The 27,583-nt window shown below is 45.5% G+C and overlaps 2 protein-coding genes across 2 annotated transcripts in view; both read left to right on the top strand.

The window, feature by feature from the left end:
• The window catches only part of LOC133447791 (uncharacterized), a 779,477-nt gene that overhangs the window by 611,953 nt on the left and 139,941 nt on the right, over nt 1-27,583 (top strand). The window lies entirely within an intron of this gene.
• On the top strand, nt 21,639-25,836 carry LOC133447745 (GTPase IMAP family member 4-like). The gene is made up of 2 exons (XM_061726474.1): nt 21,639-21,764; nt 24,643-25,836. The coding sequence occupies exons 1-2, from the start codon at nt 21,722-21,724 to the stop codon at nt 25,665-25,667; spliced, it is 1,068 nt and encodes a 355-aa protein (XP_061582458.1). The 5' UTR covers nt 21,639-21,721; the 3' UTR covers nt 25,668-25,836.

Below are 27,583 nucleotides of genomic sequence, written 5' to 3'. Positions count from 1 at the left end.
CTGTTTCATTCCCTCCTGACTGCCAGTGGCAGTAAACAGAGTGGATGACTCATACCAACACTGTCACGAGGAACAACACCCACCTAGTGGTCAGCTGCAGAAGCCAAAGGCAGAAAGGCCGAAGCCAGCGTGGACCCAGAGGCCACGTTAAGGCGAATCTGGAGAAGGTGCACGGCACCGTCCAGGATGCCGCTGCACAGATCTCCGACAATGGTACCCCTCTCATTACCGCCCAGGAAGTGGCCACACCCCTGGTGGAATGACAGACAACGCCTGAAGGGGCAGGTCTACCTGCCACATCATAAGCCTGTTTGATTGCTTCAACAATCCAGTGGGAGAGTCGTTGCTTCGACAGGGCACGGCCCTTGTGCGCCCCCCTGTAGCACACAAACAACTGCTCAGAGCGTCGAAAGCTCTGTGTTGCCTGAAGGTACAGCCGCAACGCCCGGACTGGGCACAGCAAATTAGCCCGCTCCTCCAGCCGGGACTCAAACGGGGGAGGATGGTATGCTGCCAACTCTATGGCCTGATTGGCATGGTCAGGGGTTAACACCTTTGGCAGGAAAGCGACATTTGGCCACAGGGTCACTCCTGAGCTGTCTGCCTTCCACCGAAGGCACGTAGGACGTAAAGGGCGTGGAGGTCGCTCACACGCTTGGCAGACGTAACAGCCAACAGAAAGGCGGTCTTCCATGACGTCGTCCCCAAGGACCCCCCTGCCATAGGCTCAAAGGGCGCTACACCCAAGGCCTGCAGGACCAGCGGCAGGTCCCATGCCGCTGCACGCTGCACTCTGGGGGGCCGCAGTCTCCTGGCACCCCGCAGAAACTGTGCCACCCAGTAATGCGCACCAACTGGTCTACCATCGGTGTGGCCATGGTGGACAGAAATAGCCGCTACGTGCACCTTCAAGGTCGAGGCCGCCCGGCCCGCCTCAAACAGATACTGCAGGTACCGCAGTACAATTTGTAATGGACAGGAGATCGGGTCAAAACCCCCGTCCCTGCACCAGGAGGAGAAAGCGGCCCAGCAATGCGAATACACCCTTCTTGTGGAAGGAGCTCTAGCATTCTGCAAGGTCTCACATACCGAGGGCTCAAGGTGCGTCAAGAATGATCCGGGCCAGGCCCAGAGTTGAAGGAGGCTCGGAGAGGGATGCCATACCTCCCCGTCCAGCTGGGACAGGAGGTCCGACCGTACTAATAATAATAATGACTTGGATTTATATAGCACCCTTCAAGGCACCCAGAGCGCTTTACAGAGATCCTTATTCATTCATACACATTCTCACCGGTGGTGGTAAGCTACATTTGTAGCCACAGCTGCCCTGGGGCAGACTGACGGAAGCGTGGCTGCCATATCGCGCCAAACGGCCCCTCCGACCACCACCAACATTCATACACATTCACACACATTCACACGGGGCAAGGTGGGTAAGGTGTCTTGCCCAAGGACACTACGACAGCAAACTGGGACAGAGCGGGATTCGAACCGCCGACCTTCCGATCATTGGACGACCCGCTCTGCCACCTGAGCTACTGCCGCCCCTGGCAGTACTGGGAGCTGCCAAGGCTCCCCGTCCAACAGGCTGAGGAGCGTGGAGAACCAAATCCTCGAGGGCCACTTGGGCGCCACCAGGAGGACCCTGTGACCCGATAATCTCACCCTGTGAAGCGTGGGCATCACCAGGGGAATCGGAGGGAACGCATAAAGGAGGCCACTCGGCCAAGTGTTGGCGAGAGCGTCCATCCCGAGCGGGGCACTGGTCTCTGCCAAAGAGAACCACAGTGGACAATGAGTCGTACACTCCGAGGCGAACAGATCCACACGGGCTTCCCTGTATCGATCCCAAATCATTCGCACCACCTGGGGGTGCAACCGCCAGTCCCCTGGGGTCAGCTGCCGGCGTGAGAGGGAATCCGCCACCACGTTGGCTCTGCCAGGGAGGTGCATTGCCCTCAAGGAGGCCAATTGAGGATGAGCCCACATCCACAATCTCCGGGCCTCGTTCAAGGAGTCCAGCGACCTGGTTCCCCCCTGGTGGTTGACATGAAACACTGTCGAAGTGTTGTCCGAGGACATGCTTGCCCCTGAGAAAGGGCAAGAAGTGCCTCAGCGCCAAGTAGACAGTCCGGAGTTCTAGGACATTGATGTGCCGTCCCCGCCACAGAGGGCCCCAAACCCCCTGGACTGACCTCTTCTGCCATACCGCACCCCAACCCTGAGGTGAGGCATCTGTTGTCACCACCTCTCGCCTCGAAGGGACTGAGCCGAGAGGAACACCGTGCAATAGAAAGGTGCTGTCCCGCCACCGGTGGAGATGAATAAGGCACTGGTGTGTAACCTTGACCTTGACCCACCTGTGAAGGCGAGGGTCCATCTGGAGGCTGTTGAACCACATCTGCAGGGGGCGCAGGTGCAGCAGCCCCAGAGGTGTCACAGCCGAGGCCGCCGACAGCATCCCCAGCAGTCTGAGCCATGCGTGGACGGGCAACCTCATCCCGAGGCGGAAGGACCGTAGCAGGTCCTGAATCCGCTCTGCCCGCTCTGCAGTAAGGCGTGCCTGCATCGATACGGAATCGAGGGACAGGCCGATGAAGGTGGTCTGCTGCGTAGGACGCAACAAGCTCTTCTCCCAATTTACCGACATGCCCAGAGCCTCGATATGTGTGAGGACCCTGGATGTCATCAGCTCCGCCTCCTGGAGCGAGGGGGCGCATATAAGGCAGTCGTCCAGATATGGGAGAATCTTTACTCCCGACAGGCATAGCGATGTCAAGGCCGCCCTCATGCATCTGGTGAAGATGCGAGGAGCCAGGGACAGGCCGAAAGGCAGGACGGTGAACTGGTAGGCGTGGCCTTGAAAGGCAAAACTGAGAAATCGTCTGTGGTCTGGGTGTATTGGGACATGAAAGTAGGCGTCCTTGAGGTCTATGGAGGTGAACCACTCCCCTGGAGTGACAGATTGAAGGACGTCGCGTGTACGCAGCATCCGAAATGGGAGGACCTTCAGGTACTGGTTCAGACCCCGAAGGTCCAGCACAGGCCGAAGAGAAGTGTCTTTCTTCAGAATGAGGAAGTATGTTGAGTAAAACCCACTGCTCTGTGTATGTGGGTGAACTCTTGTGATGGCCTTTTTGTCCAAGAGTTTGGCTATCTCCTGTGACAAACACAGGGACCTCCCGGGGTCTCTGACTGAGGTTTCCCTGACCCTTGTGGTGGTGGTGGGGGCCGGCGGCGGAACTGCAACCTGTAGCCCTGGGACAGTGTTTTCAAAACCCATACATCCTGAGAATGGGCTGCCCAATAGGCCAGGTGCTGATGTGAAAACCTGCCCACCGCCGGCCCGAGGCCCTCATAGAGTGCCTCGAGGATTATTTGGGGATTTGGGGGGACGCTGGTGTTGCCCCTGCACCCGCTGAGACCGGCGAGGTGGAGGGTGTGCGCCCCTGGGCTGACGCCCACCACCCCCAGCAACCCGGCTGTGCTGCCAGGGCTGCGGAGGGGGACTCGGGGGATGTGAGCGGCGCAGGTCTTGTGTGCCCCGTCTCCTGGAGTGCTGAGCTGGGGGTCCCATGCTTGCACTCCGACGACCCCAGGCCTCTGATGCCTGACCCGACTGCTTCCTGCGCTCCAACGCCTGTTCTGCCTCTGGCCCAAACAACTGGCCCGGCACTACCGGAAGCTTCCGTAGCGTCTGCCTGCAATCGTCAGACATGGGTGCCTGCGCCAGCCACACCTGACGCCGCGTCACCACCAGGGTGGACATCAGGCGGCCAAGCTCTCTGGTCATCAGCCCGAAGGCTTGGAGCGCAGCGTCGTTCGTGTCACCCAACTCCCCGCCCTCATGCTCCGACTGCAACATCTGGGACTGGGCGAGGAGGAGCACGGAGAGGGAGTTCCCAATGCGAGCCATGCGGCCTGCCGCATCATAAGCCGTCGAGAGAAGGCTATCCGTTACCCGGCACTGAGGCCTAGGACAGCGGGCCTTATCTTTGAGCGCCTCATCCGGTGAAAGGACCAGTGAGGCGATACACGGGTCCACCGGAGGCATGTGAACCAGGCCATGTTGCTCCGCCTGGCGCATGGAGGCCAAAGTCCTTGCATCCTTGCCATGGTAGGCAAACGCTTTTGGATCTGCCCAGCAGCGCCGCAGCTCCTGCAAAAAAGCAGGCGAGGGCGGGACATCAAAGGGCGGGGCTACAGGAGTCCGGCAAAAGAATGGGTTGCTCGCCGGTTGGGCAGCGGGCGCATCATCCAGCCCGACCTTAGCCAGGGCCGCACGCAGTGTTGCCTGCAAAGGGCAGGGGCCCTCTCCCAGCTCAGTGCTCCCAGAGCTCCTGAGGGATGTCTCCGAGCCAGCCTCTGCCTGTATGCTAGCTGGGTCAACCACCAGACACGGCAGCTCAGGGGAGGGATACTCGCCAGAGCTAAACACACTGTCATATATATATATATATATATATATATATATATATATATATTTTTTTTTTAAAGCTTAAGTAAAAAATACTTACCAAGCCAGGCTAGGAACCAACAGACGAGAGCAGTGGGCGGACCACTGAACGCGGCTGGGACATCTAGCATGTGGAGGAATCAGCTCAGCACAAACAATTCAAGACCGTTTGTGTGACTGGGGAGCGAGCCAGCCCGAGACACGGGCGCTCAAATCCTCCAGATGGAAAAAGGGAGAGGTAAAGATGGCTTGACAGCCACAGCCTTAGAGGGCACAACGTGCGCTCCGACCAAGAGTCACAGGCAGGCTGTCAAACAGCACCAACCAGAGTTGAGCTTCCCTCCCCGAACCTGCAGAAAATATAGATCCGAAATACGGATCTACGGAGCGATTAACCCGCGATGTACGTCAGGTTAACAGCGAGAAGATTCAAGAGGCCGGATGTAGTCTACCGGGCGGTATTTAAAGACGCACAGGTAGCCTACACGTCACTCACGTGACACTGTTGTTATTAAATCTCGACCTGCGCGGAGTGCGAGGAGACATATCCACTCTGTTTACTGCCTCTGGCAGTCAGGAGGGAATGAAACAGAACTATAGGAGAAGCAAGAAAGCCAGCACTCTCATAACAAAACTTTTACAAGTTTAGTAAGCTGTTAGGAAAATGAGCAAATGCATCCCCTTGGTTAACCTGCCATTCCCTCTCTGTCAGGGCAGATATATGGCTGCATCTTTGGCTGTACTTCCATCTCCCGGCGTTTTACCTCCTGGCCTGGGAGAGAGAGAGGGCCACAATGGAAATAAGTATTGGACTTTATTGTGTTTTTATATTTAATTGTATGTGGTGTTCTTCTGATAAAATTAAATAAATCAAAATCAAAAGGGAGGCGGGGTAACATCATCAGTGATTCAAGAATTAAACACGCAAACATCACCGATGCTTGCCAGGCGGACCCTCACACTCAACGACAGTGTATGTGCTGTAACGACATCATCATAAATCAGTCCGGGTAACTGCATGTTATTTAGCTAGCTAGCTTTAATGACCATCTGGAAAATCTTACCTGGAGCTGTTGCGGCGATCAGGAGCAGAAGGTGATGATGTGTAGAAAGTTTTGGAAGACGACGACAGACTTGAATCTGTTGTTGGCGGGTGGTTTTGCTGCTGTTCTAAAGCAGCAGCTGCCTCCCTTAGCATCTCTACCACGGTTTTAACCATTTTTGTTTCCACCTGCATGCAAAGCCACACTGTCTTCTTCTTCTTCTTTGGAGTTTTACGGCAGCTTGCATCCAATTAGTTGCATTGCTGCCATCTTCTGGATCTTTCAGAAACTCACTATATTCTCTTCATCAGCCCAGTATCATGTAAAAATGTAAATAAACTCTGCCTCCCACTTCCACTCGATCCCACTTCCAAAATACTTCTCACTGTTATTCCTTTCATATCCATTTCTTGCAGCTCTGCCACTAGTTCAGTTCTTTCTCTGTGGTACCTCCTGCAGCAAATCAGTACATGTTGCACTGTCTCAGGCTCCTGACATTCAGAAAATAGTCCATCTTGATGTTTACCCATAATGTGAAGAGTACTACTAAGAGCAGTATGCCCAATCCTTAACCTGGAAATAATGACATCTTCCTTTCTCCTCCCTCCTCCTCCGCTGTTTACTGATTCTGTCACTTTCCCAGTTATTGAAAACAGATGCCTCCCTTTATTTCCTTCCTCCCACTCCTTCTGCCACTCCAGAATGATGTGTTTCCACACAATACTTTTCCCTTCACCCTTAGATAAGCTTATGTGCGTTCTGGCCTGCGGTCCCGGCATTCAGAAAATTAGAAGTTCTCATATATGATTCCACACTCTGCCTGTGTACGGTAAAAGCTGCACCTGTAGCACCTGTCTCTTGGTCTTTAGAACCATCTGTGAACACCAACACATGATTATTGTACCTCTCGGTCACATGACACTGAAACTCATTGACCAAGTCTGCTTCCTTATTCTGCTCCCTAATTTCAAGTAACCCCAAGTCAATCATTGGGACTTGAAGCTCCCACACAGGTACCACAGGCCACAACACCACAGGACAGAACTCTTGTTCATATATTAAAACTTCCCGAGCCACCCTCTCCCCTGTCCATCCAAAATAGACCCCCCCTCACTCCTCTCTCCCAGGTTGCTCGCATAGCCACTCTGACAGGATGATCGTCGCTTTGACCCATCAGGTTCACCCAATAATTAGCCTGAAGCTGTTTTCTCCGCAGACACAAAGGCATTTCTCCCATCTCAACCTGCAAGGAGCACACCGGAGATGATTTTATTGCTCCTGTACATATCCTCAGCGCTTTAGCTTGGACTACATCCAGCCCAGCCAGCACAGACTTGGAGGCAGACCTATATACCAAACTTCCATACTCCATTCTCGATCTTATCAGATACACATAGATCTGTCTTAGTGATGTTTTATCTGCTCCCCACTCTATTCCTAAGCACCATTATATTCAACATTTTTTTGCACTTGTCAATGACTTTCCCTATATGGTCCCTCCATGTAAGCCTCGTATCAAAGAATACTCCCAAAAACTTAAAGCTCTTAACCCTCTCCAAGCTATTGCCATACAGCATTAACTTCACATTCTCAGCAATTTTCTTTCTAGTGAAGAACATAACTTTTGTTTTCTCCACAGAGAATCTGAAGCCCCACTTTCTTCCTCATTCCTCCACTTGTGCCACAGCTTCCTGCATTTTCCTCACTATAAATTTCACATTCTTTCCCCTCTTCCATAAACTACCATCATCAGCAAATAACGACCTGCCAATCCCCGGCTGGACATTCAGAAAAACGTCACTAATCATTATGTTAAATAGCAGCGGGCTTATCACGCTCCCCTGGGGGGTCCCATTCTCCACCACACATCTTCTAGAGATGTCCCGGCCTATTTTAACCTGAATACTTCTATTGTTCAAAAAAGTTAATTACCCAGTTAAACATACTTCCTCCCACTCCTAACATGTTTAGCTTTATTAAGAGACCATAGCATATCATACGCTTTTTTCCACATCCAAAAATACTGCCACCACCGTTTCCTTTCCCATTTGAGCTTTTCTTATTTCATCCTCTAGGCATATCATTGAATCAGTCGTACTTCTCCCTTTTCTAAAACCACTCTGACAATTAGACATCAGTCCTCTCTCTTCTGTAAAATGCATCAACCTTCCATTAAAGCGACACTACGTAACTTTTCCACCTTAATATCATATTTCCAGAGTCATTGTGATGGTACATCAACTTCCAACAGGTTTAATGACACCTCTGTCATGGTCTGAGGGGTCTGTATCACCTTCACTGGCACTATGTAACTTTGAGGAGCATGGTAGGAACCCTGCCACACTAAAAAACTACAAATCTTTACGGCTTTGATTGCTTTACGGCATACGTCACTTCCCCCTCCTTCCCGATTCGCAGTCGAGACGAAAATGGGCGGGGCGTGGAGCGCAGCTACGCAGAAGCTGGTAACCCGTTGCTGCGTTGTGGCTGCAGCAGCTCCACACAACAGACGTGGGGAAAAGATCGCTAATGGTTTAACTTTTCACTGGTTTCCTGCTCAGAGGCAGAACCACGCAGGCCAAGTATCTGATATAACAGAGTAAAAGAGTGAAAGAGTCGTCGGCTCGCTTGGATCGCGGCTGTAACGACCAAACCTTCCACACAGTAAAGCCTGAATTATGGTTCTGCGTTAAATCGACGCAGACCTACGGCGTAGGGTATGTGGCGACGCGCAACTACTCAGCGTGTTCACCATCATTTCTGCCTTTTCCTCATTTGATATAGCCACCTGTTCCCCATCTGATAGGATTGGGTAACTCCATTCTCTTCTATTTCCTTCCATTTTCCTTATCATTCCCCATACTTCAGTTATAGTGGTTGTACTTCCTATGGAGTTGCAGTAGTCCCTCCAGTATGCTCTTTTCGCTTGTTTTATAGTTCTTGCTACTGCTTGCAGCTTCTTATACTCAATCAAATGTTGAATGTTATGAGTCCTCTTTAATATCCTAAAGGATCTATTTCTACTTTTGACTGCCTCTTTACATTTCTCATTCCACCATGGAACCGCCTTCCTCTTACTTTTGCCTGAACTTTTAGGTATTGCAACCTCTGCAGCCATACATATACTCTGCCGTAATCTCACTTCATACTCATCAATATCATTTCCTTCTTGGATTTCCCTGAGATGCACATTACTCATTCTCCTAAATATTTCCCAATTTGCTTTTTTAAGAATCCATCCTCCATTACCATTCTCCATTTGCAAAACCACATCAATACCCATTTTACACATAACAGGATAGTAATCACTCCCTACAGTCCCTCTTCCATATACCTCCCATTCACACCTTGGCGCCAATCTACTGGACACTAATGTAAGATCTAACACTGACTCTTTTCCAGTTCTTACATCTATCCTCGTCTTTCTCCCATCATTCACACACACTAGATTCCTATCACTCAACATCTCCTCTATTACCTGCCCATTACTATCCGTCTTCTCTCCTCCCCATAATGTGGTATGCACATTAAAAGCCACACTGTCTTCTTCTTCCGGCAGTTTCGACGCATTCAGGCGTATTACTGCCCTCCTCAGGTAGTTTGGGGCTGAATTAGTTCACAATGGTCACTTATATTCTCGAGTAAAGCCCAGTGGCATGCAGAAGATGTATGACTGCCCTTGCTATCAGTTGGTGGTCCTCATGTTGGCCGTGTAATATTCTAACAGAAAAACAAGATATACCTAGATCTAACAGAGTTTTATATAAAATAATCCTTTCTGCAGAATACTTTCTACACTTCCAGAATAATGATATGAATTATTGACCTTCGGCTGAATATTAAAAAAGTGCCTCCCTCTTTCCTCCTTCTCCCAAATTTCCTGCCACTCTCTCCCAATTCCCTCCTTGATATTACACCTATACTCAGCCTTTCCTAGTGGGATCTCAGCATCCACAACGTCTCGCTTTAGTGCTGCTTTCGCCACCGTATCAGCTAATTCATTCCCTACGACTCCGGCGTGCCCTGGAACCCACATAAATTTCACCATACACTGCAGTTTTTCAAGTCGAAACAATACTAATAATATTTTGCTTAGTACATCCGGTCTAGACTGACAACTACTACTTTTTATGGCTTCCAGGCCTGCTGCAGAGTCTGAGCAAATCACCACTCCTTCTGGCTTACTCTCCTCCACCCAGTATAATGCCCAAAGTACAGCTAATAATTCAGTAGTGAACACAGATACATAATTACTAACACAACAACACATTTCCTTTTCTAACTGCATCACATACACCCCAAAATTCCACTCTCTAGATCCCTAGAATCATCTGTAAATATCTGTACAATAGACTGTCTCACACAGATACTTTTCTACAAAGCTTTTTACATTACAATCTTTCTCCTTAGTAGCAGACAACAAAAACAAGTCCACCTCTGGTTCTGGTATAAGCCAAAAGGGAACAGGGGGGGCCCTGTTCCCTTTTGGCTTATACCAGAACCAGAGCACACATGCTCCGCAACCACACCTTTTCCAATACCCAAGCCAACAACCCGATGCTCAACCTGTTCCAAAAAAGGCCTCTTGCTCTTCTTACCTGACGGCCCCCATTTGCCCTGGGAAAGAACTGAATCCAGCACACTTTGGCCACTCCCATTTACTTTTGACAAAAACTGCAATCCCAACTTTATACGTTGCAGGCTCAATGGTGTTTCCCCCATCTCAACTAACAGAGCAGGGACTGGGGATGATCTAAATGCCACGTAAGCTTCTCATTACATTTAACACTCTCCCACACTTATCTATAATTTTACTGATATGCACTGCCCAGGTAATTTTCTCATCGAACCACACTCCCAACAACTTGAACTCCTTAACCCTCTCTAAAGGACAGCTGTATAGGCGCAACTCAATATCAGGTAATTTCCTCTTAAGCCCAAACATCACATACTTAGTTTTAGATGTTGAGATCTTAAACCCCCATTTATCTGCCCACTCCACAACAGAATCTAGAGCCCTTTGTATCTGTCTCAAAGTAAATGTAACATTTATACCCCCCCCCCTCCCCCCCCCACACCTTCACACATATATCGTTTATCATAATGTTAAAGAGGACTGGGCTGACAACACTTCCTTGATGAGTATCTTTCCCTACTTCTGCTGTTTCTGAAGACTTACCCCCTATTCTTACCTCTATTGTTCGCTTATACAAAAAATCCTTGATCCAGTTCAAAATTCTGCCCCTAACCCCCATGTCATACAGTTTGATCAATAACCCCTCTCTCCATAAAGTGTCATATGCTTTTTCAATGTCTAAAAATACACTCACTAACATCTCCTTATTCATAAAAGCTTTTTTCATCTGTTCAAGTAGTTCATTAGTTCATTTCTCCTTTTATCCCCTTCTGTTCCAAAATCCTCTCTCTAACTCCGTTTTAACCTGCTGTCTCCTATACTGATGCCCTGACTTGACAAATACTGCACAACCCACACCTGCTCTATCTTGCTTATCATGTCTCAAACCTACATATCCTGGAATAACAAAATCTAAACAAGGCTTTAACCAAGTCTCCTGGATGCAAAGCAATTCTGGTGTATCTTTAAACGCACCAATAAATCACTTCAGTTCCTGGCCATTTGCAATTAAGCTCCTTGCATTCCATTGTAGGATATAAAACATGAAAATACTAATCCTCATCCTCATCATCCTCCATGATATCCTCCACACTCTCAGGTTCCACTTCCTGACCACTCAAAGATTGACTGCCTGTCATGTACTCATGTAACTTCACTGGAAGTAACTCTTTAGTGCCAAGAAACCTCTCTGCTGCCCCAACCACTGCACTAATCACATCAGATCTGCTGCTGACGCTTTTAGCTCCAACCAAAACATCCACTACAAATGCCAGAAACGACTCTCGGGTCATAATCAGCGCATTACGGGGGAGCATGGGTGGCTCATAACGTGAAGTGCTACTACTCAACTCTTTTCGCACCATTTCATCAGTGCCTCCCACTACCCTCCCTTCAACTCGCCTCACCACTTCTGCATAAAACACACGGTCCTGGGGCCTCATTTATAAAGCTTGCTTGTGCACAAAACAGGGCTTGAAAGATGCGCAAGCCACCTTCTACGCAAAGGTTGGGATTTAAAAGGAAAAAACTAACCGAAAAATGTGTGTATCTTTAAGCCAACCCTGACCCTCGCGCACGGACATTTTGAACATATGGGGAACTGGCGACGCAGGCGGTGAGGTGAGGTGAGGTGGTGAAATGAAGCCAGATTCATGTCATACTTTTAATGTCATCACATATCAGACTTATAGATCCATGTACACCCAAGCTGGTGTACGAGTTGTCCTACCTCGGCAGAAAATAATTACCGTACGATCCCCGTTTCTTTTATCTCAGTTTATTTTTTTTCAAAGTCTTTTTCATGCAAATAGATGATTTAACAGCAGGAAGTCAGAATGTGCTTCCACATAGATCCATGTGTACGACGCTTCGGGGAAGAAAAAAAAAAGTCAAATCACGCTTCCACATAGATATTGGCAGGTAGGATGATTTGATAGATGAAAATACCCCGTCAGATCACGCTTCCACATAGATAAATGTTGATGTCTAAGTGGAAGCGTGATCTGACGGGTTATTTTCATCTGTCAAATCATCCTACCTGCCAATATCTATGTGGAAGCGTGATCTGACGGGGTATTTTCATCTGTCAAATCATCCTACCTGCATTTATCTATGTGGAAGCGTGATCTGACGGGGTATTTTCATCTGTCAAATCATCCTACCGGCACGGCGTGTCCGCAGTGCAGGACACGCCGTGCAGGTGTCATGCCAAAAAGTGATTGCCTGCCAGAATCTGATTTCTCCCCTGAAAATTGGTCTTTTTACCTGCCAAAAATTGATTGAAGGCCAAATACAGTTAATGAAAGGTTGTTTCTACCTAAATATGATTTGATCTCATTCTTGAGCTTCATAATCTGAAAATCTGACGTTTCAGCGCTATCGCTCAACGGGCTGCTGTGCGCGCACCCGCGGCCAGAAATCAGATTCTGGCAGGCAACTCACTCGCTTTATTTTTGTTAGTGATGCCATTACTGTGACCACCAAATAATGTCGTTTTCCTGGCCTCCACCTCATCCACAACATCTCGATCTCAGTCTCCGTGAAATTTACTGGCCTGGCTCGACACGTCTCATTCATCCTGACGCACAGCAGAAACAGGCTGCAGGAAGTCGCTGCGCATGCTCAGCAGGCTCATTCATATGCAAATACAGTCATCATGTAGTTTGCATTGCCCATTTATGGTATAATGTGGGCGTGTAGAGGGCGGGATATGAGACGAATTCACCTGCGCAACCTTCCAGCTGGAATGTGATTCATAAAGCGAGCATTGCGTGCACACGGATTTATAAATCCGGCTTTTGGGTTTATGTGCACTTTTAGTATGGATCCTACACACTCTTTTATAAATGAGGCCCCTGATCCCTAACATTTTGGACTTGTCTCACCTTTATGAAATGCTGACATCCCCGGAAAGCCTTGTCTCCACCACAATTACTGCACTTTGAAGCCGGTGCCTTACACTCTCTAACATCATGGCTATCTCCACACTTAGCACACTTGTGCTGTCCTCGAGGAGTCTGCAACATGCCCAAATCTCTGGCACTTATAGCAGTGTACTCCCTCACTTGACAAGTGTCTCAAATATACTCTTGAAGGAAGTCCTTCCTCCTCAAATACCAGCAACACAGGTGAACCCTCATTTCTTCCATCTTTTGGTTTAACCCTTTATAGGGTACTCATTGAAATACTTGGAAATGTACAATTTCAACCCTAGAGTGTTATTGGGGGGCTACTACCAGAATATTTTTCAATTTTTCTTTTCTTTTTTTTTTTATTCTTGATGCAAATCAAGGTCAAAGAAGTTACCATATATGGTTCCTTGCCCATCGCGAGTAACATTGTATCTAACACTGATGTTATTAACCCTTTATAGGGCGAGTAACCATATACGGTAATTTCCGTGGACATGAAAATCTACTTTCCCCACACTTCTCAGTGAGGTGTTGAAGTCATGTTAATCCTGCCAATCAGTACAGATCATGCTTTGTCACAGACAGTGTCATCATGGCATCTGACCAATCAGCAGTGCCCTGGAGAAGCAGGAACTTCATTGATTTTCAAGAAGGGGAAATTACACATTTTTGCTCCTACCTTCTTCCACACAAAAGTTCATAAAGCTGAAACTAACCATGCTAAGTTGATGACACTCACACAGTATGTGTTTGAATGATGGTGCTAACTGATGAGATAAGTGTTGTTTGTGCAGAATTTGTGAAATCAGTGAAATAGTTAGCATGAATAATGGTGATCCCATATATGATCATACGCCCCTGTGTGGTAAAACTAGGGCAAGTGACTGAGGAACCTTTTATAGACAGATACTCTAGTAAGCCATACTTTGTGTATTTTCTTTTACAAATACACCCTCTTATGGTCAAACTAGTTCAAGTGACAGTGTCCTTTTGTAGACATATGCCCGGTGCATGTAGTAAGTCATACTTCGGGGGTTTCGTTTTACAAATAGCGCATTATAAGGTAAGACAATATTGGATGTTGCATCGGATGTTGCCACAGATTTGTATAGCATAATATCAGTACCACCATTAATTTTAATGCTATCCTTCACTTCTTGTTCTGTGGCATGGTCAATGGCATGGTCAACCTGCCTGCTGCTGGTGGAGAGAGAGGGTCAGGAGGTGATTGGACTGATTGGACGAAATATATGGATGGAGAAAAAGAGAAGCCCTATAAGTCAAGTTATACCATTTATGGAGAAAAGTTCTAATATCTCTATGAAGAGAGTATCATAAATATTATGTTGTATGTGTTTTTTGTATTTTTTTTTGTATTTTTATACATATCCAATTTATGGGTACAATTTCACCCACAATGGGCAAGTAACCATATTAAACCTTTTTACCTCAACCACACGCCCTCCCTTTACATTATCCAGGATTTCTTTTTCTGTCAGTCCAGCACAGACTCCATATATCAATCCCTTAACTTTGGGCCAATCCCAATGTTCACCCTACTTTCTACCACTATCCCTCACTCACTACCATTAGCCCTCACCCACTACCACTAGCCCTAAAAATGAAGCCACAAGGCGTAGGGCCCTTGTAATCTTCCCCAGGGATTGAGACACCACTTGCTACGTCACTGCATGGTTTACGTTTGGGTACGTAAGCGACTGCGTAGTTACGTTTGCACATACGTCACACCATATCAGGAAGCCGAGAGCTAAAAGCAAGCTAAGAGCTGTTTTAATTTCCGCTGTAGCGTAAAAAGCTAAGATCCCCAATCTGGGCTCAGTTTATCCAAGTAACGCCTGTTAAGAAATTTGCTCCAATGTTTTCGGGTTGAGAAGAGCCGCCGGCTCAGGAGCTGATTTATGATTCCGCGTTAAATCAACACAGAGCCAACGCGCACCGTACGACGCTCGTCACTGCGTACCCTACGCCGTAGGCTCTGCGTTGGTGTAACGTGGAACGATAAATCAGCCTTTATTCTGGCGAGATCTGACAGCCCTCAATATGCCCACTACCCCTAGATGCAAAGAGGAATTGGGACACCACTACCCTCACGGGAACACGCAAAATTTAGGGGTAGGGCTGAAAAGTAGGGCTAGGGGGTGTATTGGGACTGGCCCTTTGTGCTTATTTCTGGGAACCAAACATTCCACTTTAGCCACCAACTTCCTCACCTCCTTTGCACTTTCAAACTGTTCCTGATTTTTTACAACAAACTCTCAGCAGCCCTTTCGAAAGAAGTTTAGCCTGAAACTCTGTCCCAATTTGCCTTTCCAGTGCCGAAGTCACTTTCAAAGGATTTAAAGCCCTGAAACCTCCCCCACCCTCTTTCTGGCCTTATTTTGTATAACACTGCAAACTCTTTGCTTCTTGCTACCATCCTCACTTTACTCTCTCCTGGCAACTCAGGTCTTTCATTTGATGCATCCCTCTTTTGAGCACCTTGATTTTTGGGATATTCCACCCTCCTCCATCCCCCTCCCTCACCCCCATTCCCCTCTTTTGTAGCCATAAGGCTACAAAACTCTCCCTTCCCTCCCTTACTCTATACCACCCTACCAAACAAAAGAAAAAGAAAAAGAAAACCAAACGGAGCAAACAAAAAATAAAAGGCCAATTTCTGATCAGAGAGGAGCCACTACTGAAAGCATCCGCCGCCACAAGACTGCCGACAACCAAGCTCGAGTGTTCCTTCGTCTCTCCCAACCCATCTGCAAAGTCAAGTCAAGTACAAGCCACACTGTCCTTTTTCTCTTTTGACTATAAAATATGCGTCAAATGTCCACAGCTCCCCCTAGCGTAATTAGATGCACAGCACGGTCAGCATGAAGCTGAAAGGTGCAGGCCCTGACATCACTCTCCTGCGCCCCTGGGATTGCAAATTTGTTTTCGAATTTTGACCACTCTTTTGCGGACAGAGCATGAAAAAGAAAAAGCAATGTCCTCTTTGTTTTCTTTTTGATTATGACATCAAATGTGCAGCGTAAAGAAGACAATGCAAATTCAAATTGGATGATTTATTCTTAATAGTATTTATGAGTCAAATAATGCAGCCCATTGCAGGCTGCCAGGCCAACTAGACCCCCCGCCAGGCCTAAAAAAAAAATGTAATATGCCAAAAATAAGCAACGTATCGATTCATTCATAAATCAATGATCATTTACGTTTAGGAGCGCCTCTGTGCAGCGCTGTTCTGCAACGTGAGTCAACCTGCTTCGTTGCCTAGTAACGATGCGAGTACCGCTGCTGAGAGCGCGGGCATATTATTATACATTATGGGATATATAGAGTTTGTAGCTAGTCAACTGCGCCGCCAAAAAAAAAGAAAAAATATCGCGGGCGACAGACAACATGATATAAATATTTTTTTCTGCCAGACTCCGGAGCCACGTAAAATAGATGAAGGGAGAGTAACAGAGGCAATAGAGGAAAAAATGACAGGTGCAGGTGAGACGGGAGAAAGAGGGGCAGATTGCAGTGGAGTGGGGGGCTGCTCAATTAGATTCAGATTCAGCTTTATTTGTCCTTTGCAAGGAAACTTGTTTTCACCCCCGTACGCCACACACAACCTCAAGATACATAAATACATACATTACATCACCCACCCATACACATTAAACAGGAACACACATTTAGCGACGCAATCTATTTAGTTCTGTTATAGCAGAGGGGACGAAGCTTCGGCTGAACTTGACCCTCTTCCAGGTCAGGGACCTGTACCGGCGGCCAGATGGAAGCAGCACAAAGTACGGGTTTAGGGGGTGACTGGGGTCCTGGGTGATGGTGAGTGCTCTGCGTGTTATGGCTATGGTGTTGAGGTCAGAGAGGATGGGGGTGGGGAGGCCAATGATTTTGGCAGCTCTGTGAGTGATTTGTGTCAGTCTTCTTGTGTTGGGGGATGACATGTTGAAGAAACAGGAGGAGCAGTAGAGGAGGATGGGCTGAATTATGCTTATAATTACCCTTAAGGCTGATTTATGGTTCCACGTTACACCAACGCAGAGCCTACGGCGTAGGTCACGGCGTACACTACGCCGTAGGTTCTGCGTTGGTGTAACGCGGAACCATAAATTAGCCTTTACCGTCGCTGACACCGGTCTGACTGCCGACCCCCGTCCGACTTGTCACCTCGGTCTGACTGGTGACCCAGTAAAAAACAACGCATCTAAACACAGAACATCTGGCTGGGATCCCGAATGGCTTAATAACCATAAATACAGCCCTTGGTTGTACCACACTCCCCATGGTAAGTTTCCAATTGGTTGTTTAGCTTCCATTTTTGTTCTGTGTGATGATGAAAATAACACAAACAATATATTGTCTTTCCACTAGAACCACTAAAGGTTCATTTTTTCTCCAGGCATTGTCAAAAAATCTTCTACAATGTTTAAATTATTTATAACTGATCAGTAGCGACGCTGGCGTGGGTTTCCGGGTTATAAAAACCCAATGTCAACCACATTTCAAAGTAGAGGGCCCCCCCTCTGCCCTAAGGGGGGCCCAATGAGAGGGCCCCGTTTTGTGTGATACGTTCATATATAATCGTAAAATTTGTAGGTTATAATAACGATAACATGTGCATTGTGCGGCCAGTGTAGGTTAATTCTTACTTTACAACTTTCCTGAACGCAGTGAGCCAACCTGATTGGCTGGAACTTAACTTGTTTCGTTTTTTTACATTTGAACTAACTCGTCTTGTATGTGAGACTGCGGCATTTTGGAGGGAACTTTGAAAGAGGAAAAATGGAGAAGAAAAAGCACCAGTCTGAGAAAAAGAAAGGTAAAAGAGAGAAAGGAGAGGCTAGTTGCTTCCTGTCCGCCGCTCACCTCATATTTTGCAGCGGCGCCGGTGGCTGATGAGGAGGCTAGTGTTAGCTGTAGCGGCCGTTACATTGTTTTCAACGTTACTTGGAATATATGGTTCGAACCGAGGATGATGTTCTGGAGTTCGGAGTCTGTGAATTGGTGCAGCGGCAACAAGCGCAGAGACAGCGATCGGTGAGTACATAAATAATGATCAGAATGTTGTTATTGCCTTGACCACCTTAATGTACCTTGTGTTGTTGTCAACTGTAATAGACCGCCGAGTCTATTTTCTATTTGAATGCATATTGTGTGCAGTTGATACATTTTTAATAGGCTATAGGGTTTTGTTGTGTTTAGACCGCCGTGTCTATTTTCTATTTATAGATCTCATTAATGGCCTTATAGACAATTGTGTCTATATTCTATCTGAATAGATTGTGTAATTGTAGTTTACATTTTACGTTTTAAGTTATATTAAAGATGGTTTGGCTCAGACCCTGTGAGTCACCGTCACACCAGCACCAAGGACAGCGATGCTGTCAGATTGACGGCTGTCAGGCTGCGTGTGTGTGTGTGTGTGTGTGTGTGTGTGTGTGTGTGTGTGTGTGTGTGTGTGTGTGTGTGTGAACTGGTTTGTGGCACCTAGGCTTGCTTGGCTCAGTAAACGTGAGCATTTGTGTTGTTTGCTGGGTATGATGAGGTGTCCGTTATATTTAAGTTGTTGAACAGTAAAATAATTATCATAAGGGCCCATTGAGAATGCTCCGCCCCCTCTGTGCTGAAACCCACGCTCTGCCACTGGCGGAGGCTAAAACAAAACAGAAGAAATCAGGAGCACAGAAACGAAAAGATAGAAAAAGCCATTGTAATGGCACCTTAAGTTGTTTTATTGTAATTTTAATGAGTATGTCTTTGTATTGGGACTGAGTTGGGAATGTTTAATGTGAATTTTATTTATATGCTGCTATGTTGGTCAGTCATGTGTTTTTTCTTATTTATTGTATTTATTTATTTTGCCATTTTGTATAAAATACCAGTCTGAGATGGATGTTTGTTTAGCCCTATATGATGCAGTGAGTTGGAACTTGGAGGTCATTGGTATATTGCTGAATGCAGCAATAAAATGAGGAGGATAATAATTATAATTGTTGTCATGACACTTTCTTTGGCTTTCTCGTTTCTCATTCAGTTTTTACTCCTTATATTTTCTAAAATTGAATAGGGGAATACACAGAGCTTTGCCCTGTTGCACTATTCACCACCCTGCAGTTATTATTATACTGTGCTATGCATTCATCTGCTGATCTGGAATGGTCTTTTTTGTTATAATCATTGAAGCTGCTTGTGGCTGTCAATCTGTTTCTAAACGACTTAAAGTCATGCAAAGTTAACCGATCCGACCCGTAAGATCCCAAAAATGTTGCAGTTTAGGCCTCCGCTACGCGGGGGCCCCTTTGGGCTCAGAACCCATAAGGGATTACACCTGGCGACGCCCCTGTAACTGATATAATCTCAATTGTGAATAGGGATGTTTTGTCGCATATGCCGTCAGCACAAGCAGCCCGTTAAAAGAGGACCATCCCAGAGGGTTTTCATAGAGATCCCCTCTGAAATATACAGTATAGAAATGTGCTCAATGCTCATATGGGTCAGACCAGCACACTGCAGCCTTTCAGGCCCATGCAACTTTGGTTAAAGGTTAGATTAAGCCTAATGATTTCATTGAAGTAATATAATTCAGCAATATAGGCCTACAATGATTTTTAATGTAAAACTTTGCTATATTGCTGCATGTCACATGTCCAATATGCCGTCCCACGCGCCTCGTCTGTTTAGGGTTTTTTTGGTGGGTACCACCGGGCCTGAAAAAAATTCTAGGGGAAACACTGCAGCCACATTCTTAAAATGAAAAAGCATTTCTGCAAATGCATTTTAATTTTCACATTTTAGATTTAAAATTGAATATTGGTAACAATTTGCTGAGGCATGATTTGAAAATTAAATCTCAAACGTCTTTTTCTTTTTAATTTGAATTAAGTACAAGAATGAGCAGTCTTGAAGAAGAAAATTAAAATGCAAATCGGATTCATTATTAACTAGATTTTTGAGTCAAATAATGCAGCCACATTCTTAAAATGAAAAAGCATTTCTGCAAATGCATTTTAATTTTAAAATAGGCCCTCATATGCTCCCATATAAGGCAGCACGGTGGCTTAGTGGTTAGCACACACCCGGCAGGGGCCTTTCTGTGTGGAGTTTGCATGTTCTCCCCGTGCTTGCGTGGGTTTTCTCCGGGTACTCCGGCTTCCTCCCACAGTCCAAAAACATGCATATTAGGTTAATTGGTGATTCTAAATTGCCCGTAGGTGTGAGTGTGAGTGTGGTTGTGAGCATGGTTTGTGTGTTTATATGTGGCCCTGTGATGGACTGGTGACCTGTCCAGGGTGTAGCCCCTGCCTCTCACCTGAAATGAGCTGGGATAGGCTCCAGCAGACCTAGAAAGGGATAAAGCGGGTATAGACGATGGATGGATGGATGCTTCCATAATGAGGTGATAACGAATCATGTGTGTGTTTTATCTTGATAACAGGTCTGAAAAAGAAATATAGATGGTATCTTAACCCCAGTGAGTTGAGTTTTATCAAAGTACTTTACTTTCTTCATTATCTATTATTCTATCTATTCGGTCTTATTTCTGACCGTGTCTTATTAAATGTCATGTTTTGTCTCTGAGTCAGACAACTTCAATACAATGTTTGTTATGTGGAATAAGCCCTAGAAATTCTTGACAGAATCATGTTGCCTGTCCTCTTGTGAGATATTGAGAAGAATCTTTTTAATGGTCTCATGTGTCTCACAGTTATTACTATTTACAGAAAATTGTTTCATTTCTAGAACCCACGAAACATCAAACTAATAAGTCTGTTAGCATAGCCTGAAATAGAGGATGTTCTTCCACCTTCTTGCAGTTGCTGAATGACAGGTAAGTCTGTCGAGCCGGTGTTTAGTGGAAAGACGAAGTCTGCAAAAGTACTCAATGAACTTTTGACTCTTCATTCAGTACCCATTTACTTCCTCCCATCAGGGAGCTGTTTGACAAACAGGAGAAGCTTCCAGAGACTCTGAATTCTGCATATTTTCTTGTGGTTCTGTTTAAATAAATGGCTGAGTTTATTTTTAACACAACATCTGTGTGTGTGTGTGTGTGTGTGTGTGTGTGTGTGTGTGTGTGTGTGTGTGTGTGTGTGTGTGTGTGTGTGTGTGTGTGTGTGTGTGTGTGTGTGTGTGTGTGTGTGTGTGTGTGTGTGTGTGTGTGTGTGTGTGTGCGTGCGTGCGTGCGTGCGTGCGTGCGTGCGTGCGTGCGTGCGTGCGTGCGTGCGTGCGTGCGTGCGTGCGTGCGTGCGTGCGTGCGTGCGTGCGTGCGTGCGTGCGTGCGTGCGTGCGTGTTTGTCTCCCACTAAGCCCACCTTCCAGCCTTTACCAGAAATGGTAGCACTTCTTTCAAACTGCAGAACAGCTGAACACGTGCTCCCTCTGTGTAATAAATCTGAAACTACCTTAGTAGGGGATTAAGTGATAATGAATCATGATAACGAATCGTGTGTGTCTGCCTGAGCTTATTTTTAACACAACGCAGAAACCAGCTGCAACAGGCTGCACTTGGGTTTCACTTTCACTTCGTACAGGAACATGTGGGTGTGGTTTCTTTGTCTATATTAAAGGCTGTATGCATGCGGGAGAAATTTTGTGATCACACAGATCTACTTTTCACTTGAGCTGAAGAATCTACGCTGCACTCTTCAACCCAAACATGGAAGAACATCATTTCAACACCAACAGGACCAGAAACTTTGGTAAGAAGGATTTTTCTTTCTGTGTGTTACAGTTCATGCGTCAGTGATCACTGATGAATCAAGTTTGAATAAATCAAACTCCTGCAGACATAAACATGTACATATTTGTTGTTGGAAACCATGAAATAACTTACAAAAGGCTTCTTCTTTTATGAGAGTTTTAATGAAATCCATATTTATTTCTTGGTCCCTTCAAGATACAAACAGGAATGACATGACGCAGGCTCTCTTAAACCTGAACAGAATGGAATGCTGAACGAGTTCAACTAGTGCTTAGTTCTGAGGGGTCCCACTAAATACTGGTGTTTGCTCAGTCATTTTGTTCTGAAGATTGCATGGTTTCATTTTGTCTTCTTCTTATCTGGATGTTGACTAATATGGGTTTTCTATAGCTGGTGCCTATTATTAAAACATGGGAGATTAAAGCCAACAACAATCAATGTCCAGACAATCCACCTATTAGTTAATCCTGCCGTCCCTACTACCATCACTGTGGTTTTTTTTATCTTGAAAAAATATCTGAAAAATAAATATAGATGGTATCTTAAACTTTGTTGTACCCCTGTTGTTTTATCAAAGTACTTTATTTGACATTATCTGTTATTTCTGACCGTGTCTTATATTAATACAGAATTATTAAATGTCATGTTTTGTCTCTGAGTCAGACAGCTTCAATACAATGTTTGTTTTGTACAATAAGCCCTAGAAATGCTTGACAGAATCATGTTGTCTGTCCTCTTGTGAGATATTTAGAGGAATCTTCTTAATGGTCTCATGTGTCCTCAGATAGAAATAGATAGATAGATTTATTTTTTTAATTATTTATTTTTGCACAGTGATAGTACAATAATTTTTTTATCATATAAAGACAAATAATTTGTGCAGGAGAGGAAAAGAAGCCTGAAGGGCTTATAAGAAATCCTCCCCTCAATACAAAATCACCAAAAACAAATCAGTCAATAGCAAAAGAATAGAAAGGAAAAAAAGGTAAAATAAACAAAGAAAAATACAATAAGTACACAAACAAAAATATCTATGAAATGGCAATTTCATTTCCGTAAGAATAGCCTGTTAATTTTGTCTAGATAAAAGATTCCCCACCAAGCTGGTCCTAAACGTTTTTAAAGATGAGGCTAATTTAAGAGATCTATCTAAACAGTTCCAGAGTTGAGGGCCATGGAATTTGATAAAGGATTGGTGACTGCAGGTAAAAGACAAAGAGGTAAATGAAAGTTCTTCCCACCTCTAACTGAATGAGAGTGAATATCTGATGATAACAGAAAAAAATTATGAAAAGGGCCTGGAATGTCTTGTTTGCAATAAATGAACTTAAACATAAACAGGCATGTTTAAAACTTGTTAATAGAAAAAATTGATAATAATTTAAATTTGCTAAATAAGGGTGCAGAAGGTGCTTGATGAGAAGAATATGAGATCATTCTCAAGAATCTTTTCTGAATTAAAAATAATTGGTTATGGTACGAAGAATAAGAAGCGCCCCAAACAATGTTGCAATACGTCAAGTATGGATAAATTAGACTATAATATAATATCATGAGACAGGACTGATTAACTAAGAAAGAAACTCTTCTAATAATACCATAGGATTTCATATTTTTTTTTGCATACATACTCAATATGTTTTCCCCAGAAAAAAAAAATAAATAAATAAATCTTTCATCCACTAGTACACCAAGAAATTTGACACATGAAACCTGTTGGATTTCAATATTATTAATTTGGAGCTTTAAATCCTGCTCAGGGAAAAATTTGTTTTTGTTTCTAAAAAGAATATAATTTGATTTATTTATATTTAAGGAAAGCTTGTTCGTCAGAAACCATCTTGAGGCGTATTCCAACATGGTATTGGCATTTCTTAATAGACATTCAAAATTAGAATGCGACATGACAAAGTTGGCGTCGTCCGCAAATAAAATGGGCAGGGAGGACTCAGACATTACAGCAAAATCATTAATAAAAATTAGAAACAGAAGAGGCCTTAGCTGTAGTCGAACTGAACTGAAGCTGTTGAGATTGAGCTATTAGTGCCAGATAATGCAGTCCTAATTCAAGTTATTCCGGCCTGTATACCAACCCACGCTTAGCCAAGCTAGTGATGGCTCCGGGACTCTCCCTTTTGGAAGTAACGACACCGCGAAAGCCAGAATATCAACATAGTAGGAGTAGAAGAATACATACAACAAAGAAGGAACCGGAAGAATGCCAACGCAAAAGTGCGTGTGGTGCCACCTAGCATCGCAGAGTTGAATGCACTTCACTCCATAATAGATTGTCTTCTTGCGCATGTATACTGGATTGCTCTGAAACAGTTTAATCCTTGGTTAGATTGTTGCCAATAGCTTTATTTAGATGTGCATGTAACCACACTGAGTGTCTGAAGTGATGTCCTTCAGCCTGATGTACTGTGGTCTGCCAGTGAGGTAGCTTGAAATCCAAGCAACCACGCAGGGGTCCACTCACTTTCTGGTCAGTTTTCCCTGAACTTCAAGGGCTGGATTGTGTTGAAGGTGGAAAGTTGTTACTATTTACAGAAAATATTTTTGTTTCTAAAACCAGTGAAACATCAAACTAATAAGTCTGTTAGCATGGCCGGTAATAGAGAATGTTCTTCCAGCTTCTTGCAGTTGCTGCAATGACAGGTAAGTCTGTCGAGCCAGTATTTCACGGAAAGAAGTTTGCAAAAGTTCTCAATGAACTTGTGACTCCTCTACAAGTACATGTTGATTCACTGCTGCTGATTCATTATTTACTTCCTCCCTTCTTAGGTCGTTCAAAACAATTGTGTTTTCATCTGAGGGGTAAATGGATTTGTAAAACTGTGACATTCTAACTCAGTCTCAAACATTGTTGTTCACAGGATCCAACCTCATGAATGATGATGAGCTGAGGATCGTGATGGTGGGGAGGACTGGAGTAGGGAAGAGTGCTACTGGGAACACCATTCTGGGATGGTCCCGCTTTCAGTCCAAGTGCAGTCCGCGGTCTTTGACTGTGGATTGTTCTAAAGATAAAACTGTGGTGGATGGACAACCAGTTGCTGTCATTGACACCCCGGGCCTGTTTGACACCAGGTTTGGTCAAAACAAGACAACCAAAGATTTGAGCCAGTGTGTCTCCTATGCTGCTCCTGGACCCCATATCTTCCTGGTGGTCATTGCTCTGGGCAGGTTCACTGAAGAGGAAAAGCAGACGGTGCAGAGGATTCAAGATATCTTTGGCCAGGCTGCTGACAAATACAGCATGGTCCTCTTCACTCATGGAGACGTCCTTGAAGACACCACTATTGAAGAATTCCTATCTGAGAGTCCAGAGTTACAGGAGCTTGTAGCCAGATGTAACGGCCAGTACCATGTCTTCAATAACAAGCTGAAAGATAAGAAACCTCAAGTCACTCTGCTGCTCCAGAAGATCAGAAATATCGTGCAGAATAACGGTGGAAGACATTACACCAACAAGATGTTCCAGGAGGCCGGGAGGGCAATTGAAGAGAAAAATCAACGCCTATTGAAAGAGAAGGAAGAGAAAACCCGTAGAGAGAAAGAAGAACTGGAGAGAAAACTGCAAGAAAAGTATGAAAAAGAGATGGAGAAAATCAACAAGCGACTCCAGGCTGAGAGAGAGAGGGAGAGAAGGATGAGAGAGGAGGAAAGACTATATCAAATTATGATCATGGAGCAGGTGATGGAGATGGAGAGGAAGAGGGAGATGGAGGAAAGGGAGGCAGAAAGGAAGCGAGAAGAAGAGGAAAGAAACAGGGCAATTGAAATGATGATGAAGAATTTGGAAGAACAACGTGAGAGGGAACTGGAAGAGGAAAGAGAGAGGTTAAGAAGAATAGCACAACGTCGTGCTGAGGAGAATAATGAATGTATAATTCTCTGAAAATATGGTTTGGATAAATCTTTGGTTGTGAAACTTGTAGTGTTCCTACTTAAACTAATAAACTTACAGGGACAACTTTGATTACAAAGGAAAAATAATTGTGTTTATGAATCTCTCATCTGAAAGCAGTTTTACATTTTACCAGAGTGTCTAAGACTTTTGAACAGTATCGTACACCTGAACTCCCAGCACTGTGGCAACCAATTCTCCCATCAAAATGTGAAATAGCAACGTTGGTCCACAGTACAAAACATATTAGTTTCTCAATAAAGCCTCTCAAGTTGTGACATGGGGCAGCACGGTGGCTTGGTGGTTAGCACTGTTGCCCCACAGCACGAAGGTTCCCGGTTCGACTCCCAGGCCCGGTGGGAGTCTTTCTGTGTGGAGTTTGCATGTTCTCCCTGTGCTTGCCTGGTTCCCTCCGGGTACACCGGCTTCCTCCCACAGTCCAAAAACCTGCATAGTAGGTAAATTGATGATTCAAAATTGCCCATAGGTGTGAGTATGTCTGGTTGTGTGTATATATGTGGCCCTGCGATAGACTGGCAACCTGTCCAGGGTGGACCCATACCTCTCGCCTGTAATTAGGCCCCAGCAGACCTCTCTGACCCTGCAAGGGTAAAGCGGGTATAGAAAATGGGTGTATGGATGTCTCTGAACAGACAAACAGTAAAATACAATTTGCAGTGAAGAACTGGTCCCCTAGAGTTGTTTTTTTTTTAAACAAAACTAACATGTTACTGAAAGGTTGGTTGGTACGAGCTAATGTGACTCAGCAATATATGACTACAGTTTTTATTGAATGTTAAGGCTACTTTCAGAGTCTTATTCAAGTCAGCTGCAGGTGCTGCAGGAATCTAGGAAGTGTTTTTCTGGTGATGGAGTCCGGGACCTAGACCGATCTCTCCTCCCGGTGATGGAGTCCGGGACCTAGACCGGTCTGTTCTCCTGGTGATGGAGGCTGGGACCTAGACCGGTCTCTCCTCCTGGTGATGGAGGCTGGGACCTAGACCGGTCTGTTCTCCTGGTGATGCAGGCTGGGACCTAGACCGGTCTCTCCTCCTGGTGATGGAGTCCGGGACCTAGACGGGTCTGTTCTCCTGGTGATGGATGCTGGGACCTAGACCGGTCTCTCCTCCCGGTGATGGAGTCCGGGACCTAGACGGGTCTGTTCTCCTGGTGATGGAGGCTGGGACTGAGACCGGTCTCTCCTCCTGATGATGGAGGCTGGGACCGAGACCGGTCTCTCCTCCTGGTGATGGAGGTTGGGATTTGTGTGTTTTTTTTTTTTTCCCCCTTCAACATGGGCCCCCACACAGCAGTGTGCCCCCTCTGCCCCCCCGCCTGCTCTGCTAGTGGTCATAATTGATAATATTAATCATTTCTGACAACATTGTCATAATGCTGAATATATGGCCTTTCCTATATTGTTTGTTGCTGTTTGACCGCCGTGTTGCTCAGTCATTGTGTTAAATACATGTCATCCCACGTTATAAACTGTTGTCGTGTAGGTTGAACACGTGTGTCTGAATTGTGCTACTCGGCTGTATTGAATCCGACATCACTGGATGTCATTTGATTTTTATCTCCAGTTTGATACCTATATCTTAAAGTCTGCATTACACTTATAATTAGGTTTGACATAATGACTGGCCAAATCCATGGTGCTGAAACCTCATTTGAATGGTTCTGACCGTGTCGCCTGCGTGCTGTCGTTGTGTGTCAAAGGGGCTGATCTGTGGCATTTTCTTTTTTTAGCAATTATGTTTTAACGGGGATGTTTAGGCCACAAGGGCCCATCAAGAATGCCTTGCCCCCCCTGGGCTGGGACCCCTGCCCCGCCCCTGGAATCAACACTCATAAGATACCCAGAATTTCGAAAGCAGCCACAATTGTACCTGTTCTAAAGTCTCACA

This window comes from Cololabis saira, chromosome 1 (genome assembly GCF_033807715.1).
Source record: "Cololabis saira isolate AMF1-May2022 chromosome 1, fColSai1.1, whole genome shotgun sequence".
Taxonomy (NCBI): domain Eukaryota; kingdom Metazoa; phylum Chordata; class Actinopteri; order Beloniformes; family Belonidae; genus Cololabis; species Cololabis saira.
Note: the sequence above shows the minus strand (reverse complement) of the source record. Positions and strands in the feature narration are given on the sequence as shown.

Bases quoted from the DNA above. Each gene is read 5' to 3' on its own strand.
- LOC133447745 (XM_061726474.1), top strand. From the start codon at position 21,722: ATGGAAGAACATCATTTCAACACCAACAGGACCAGAAACTTTG. The intron at 21,765-24,642 runs GTAAGAAGGATT...TGTTGTTCACAG, and splicing joins CAACAGGACCAGAAACTTTG to GATCCAACCTCATGAATGAT.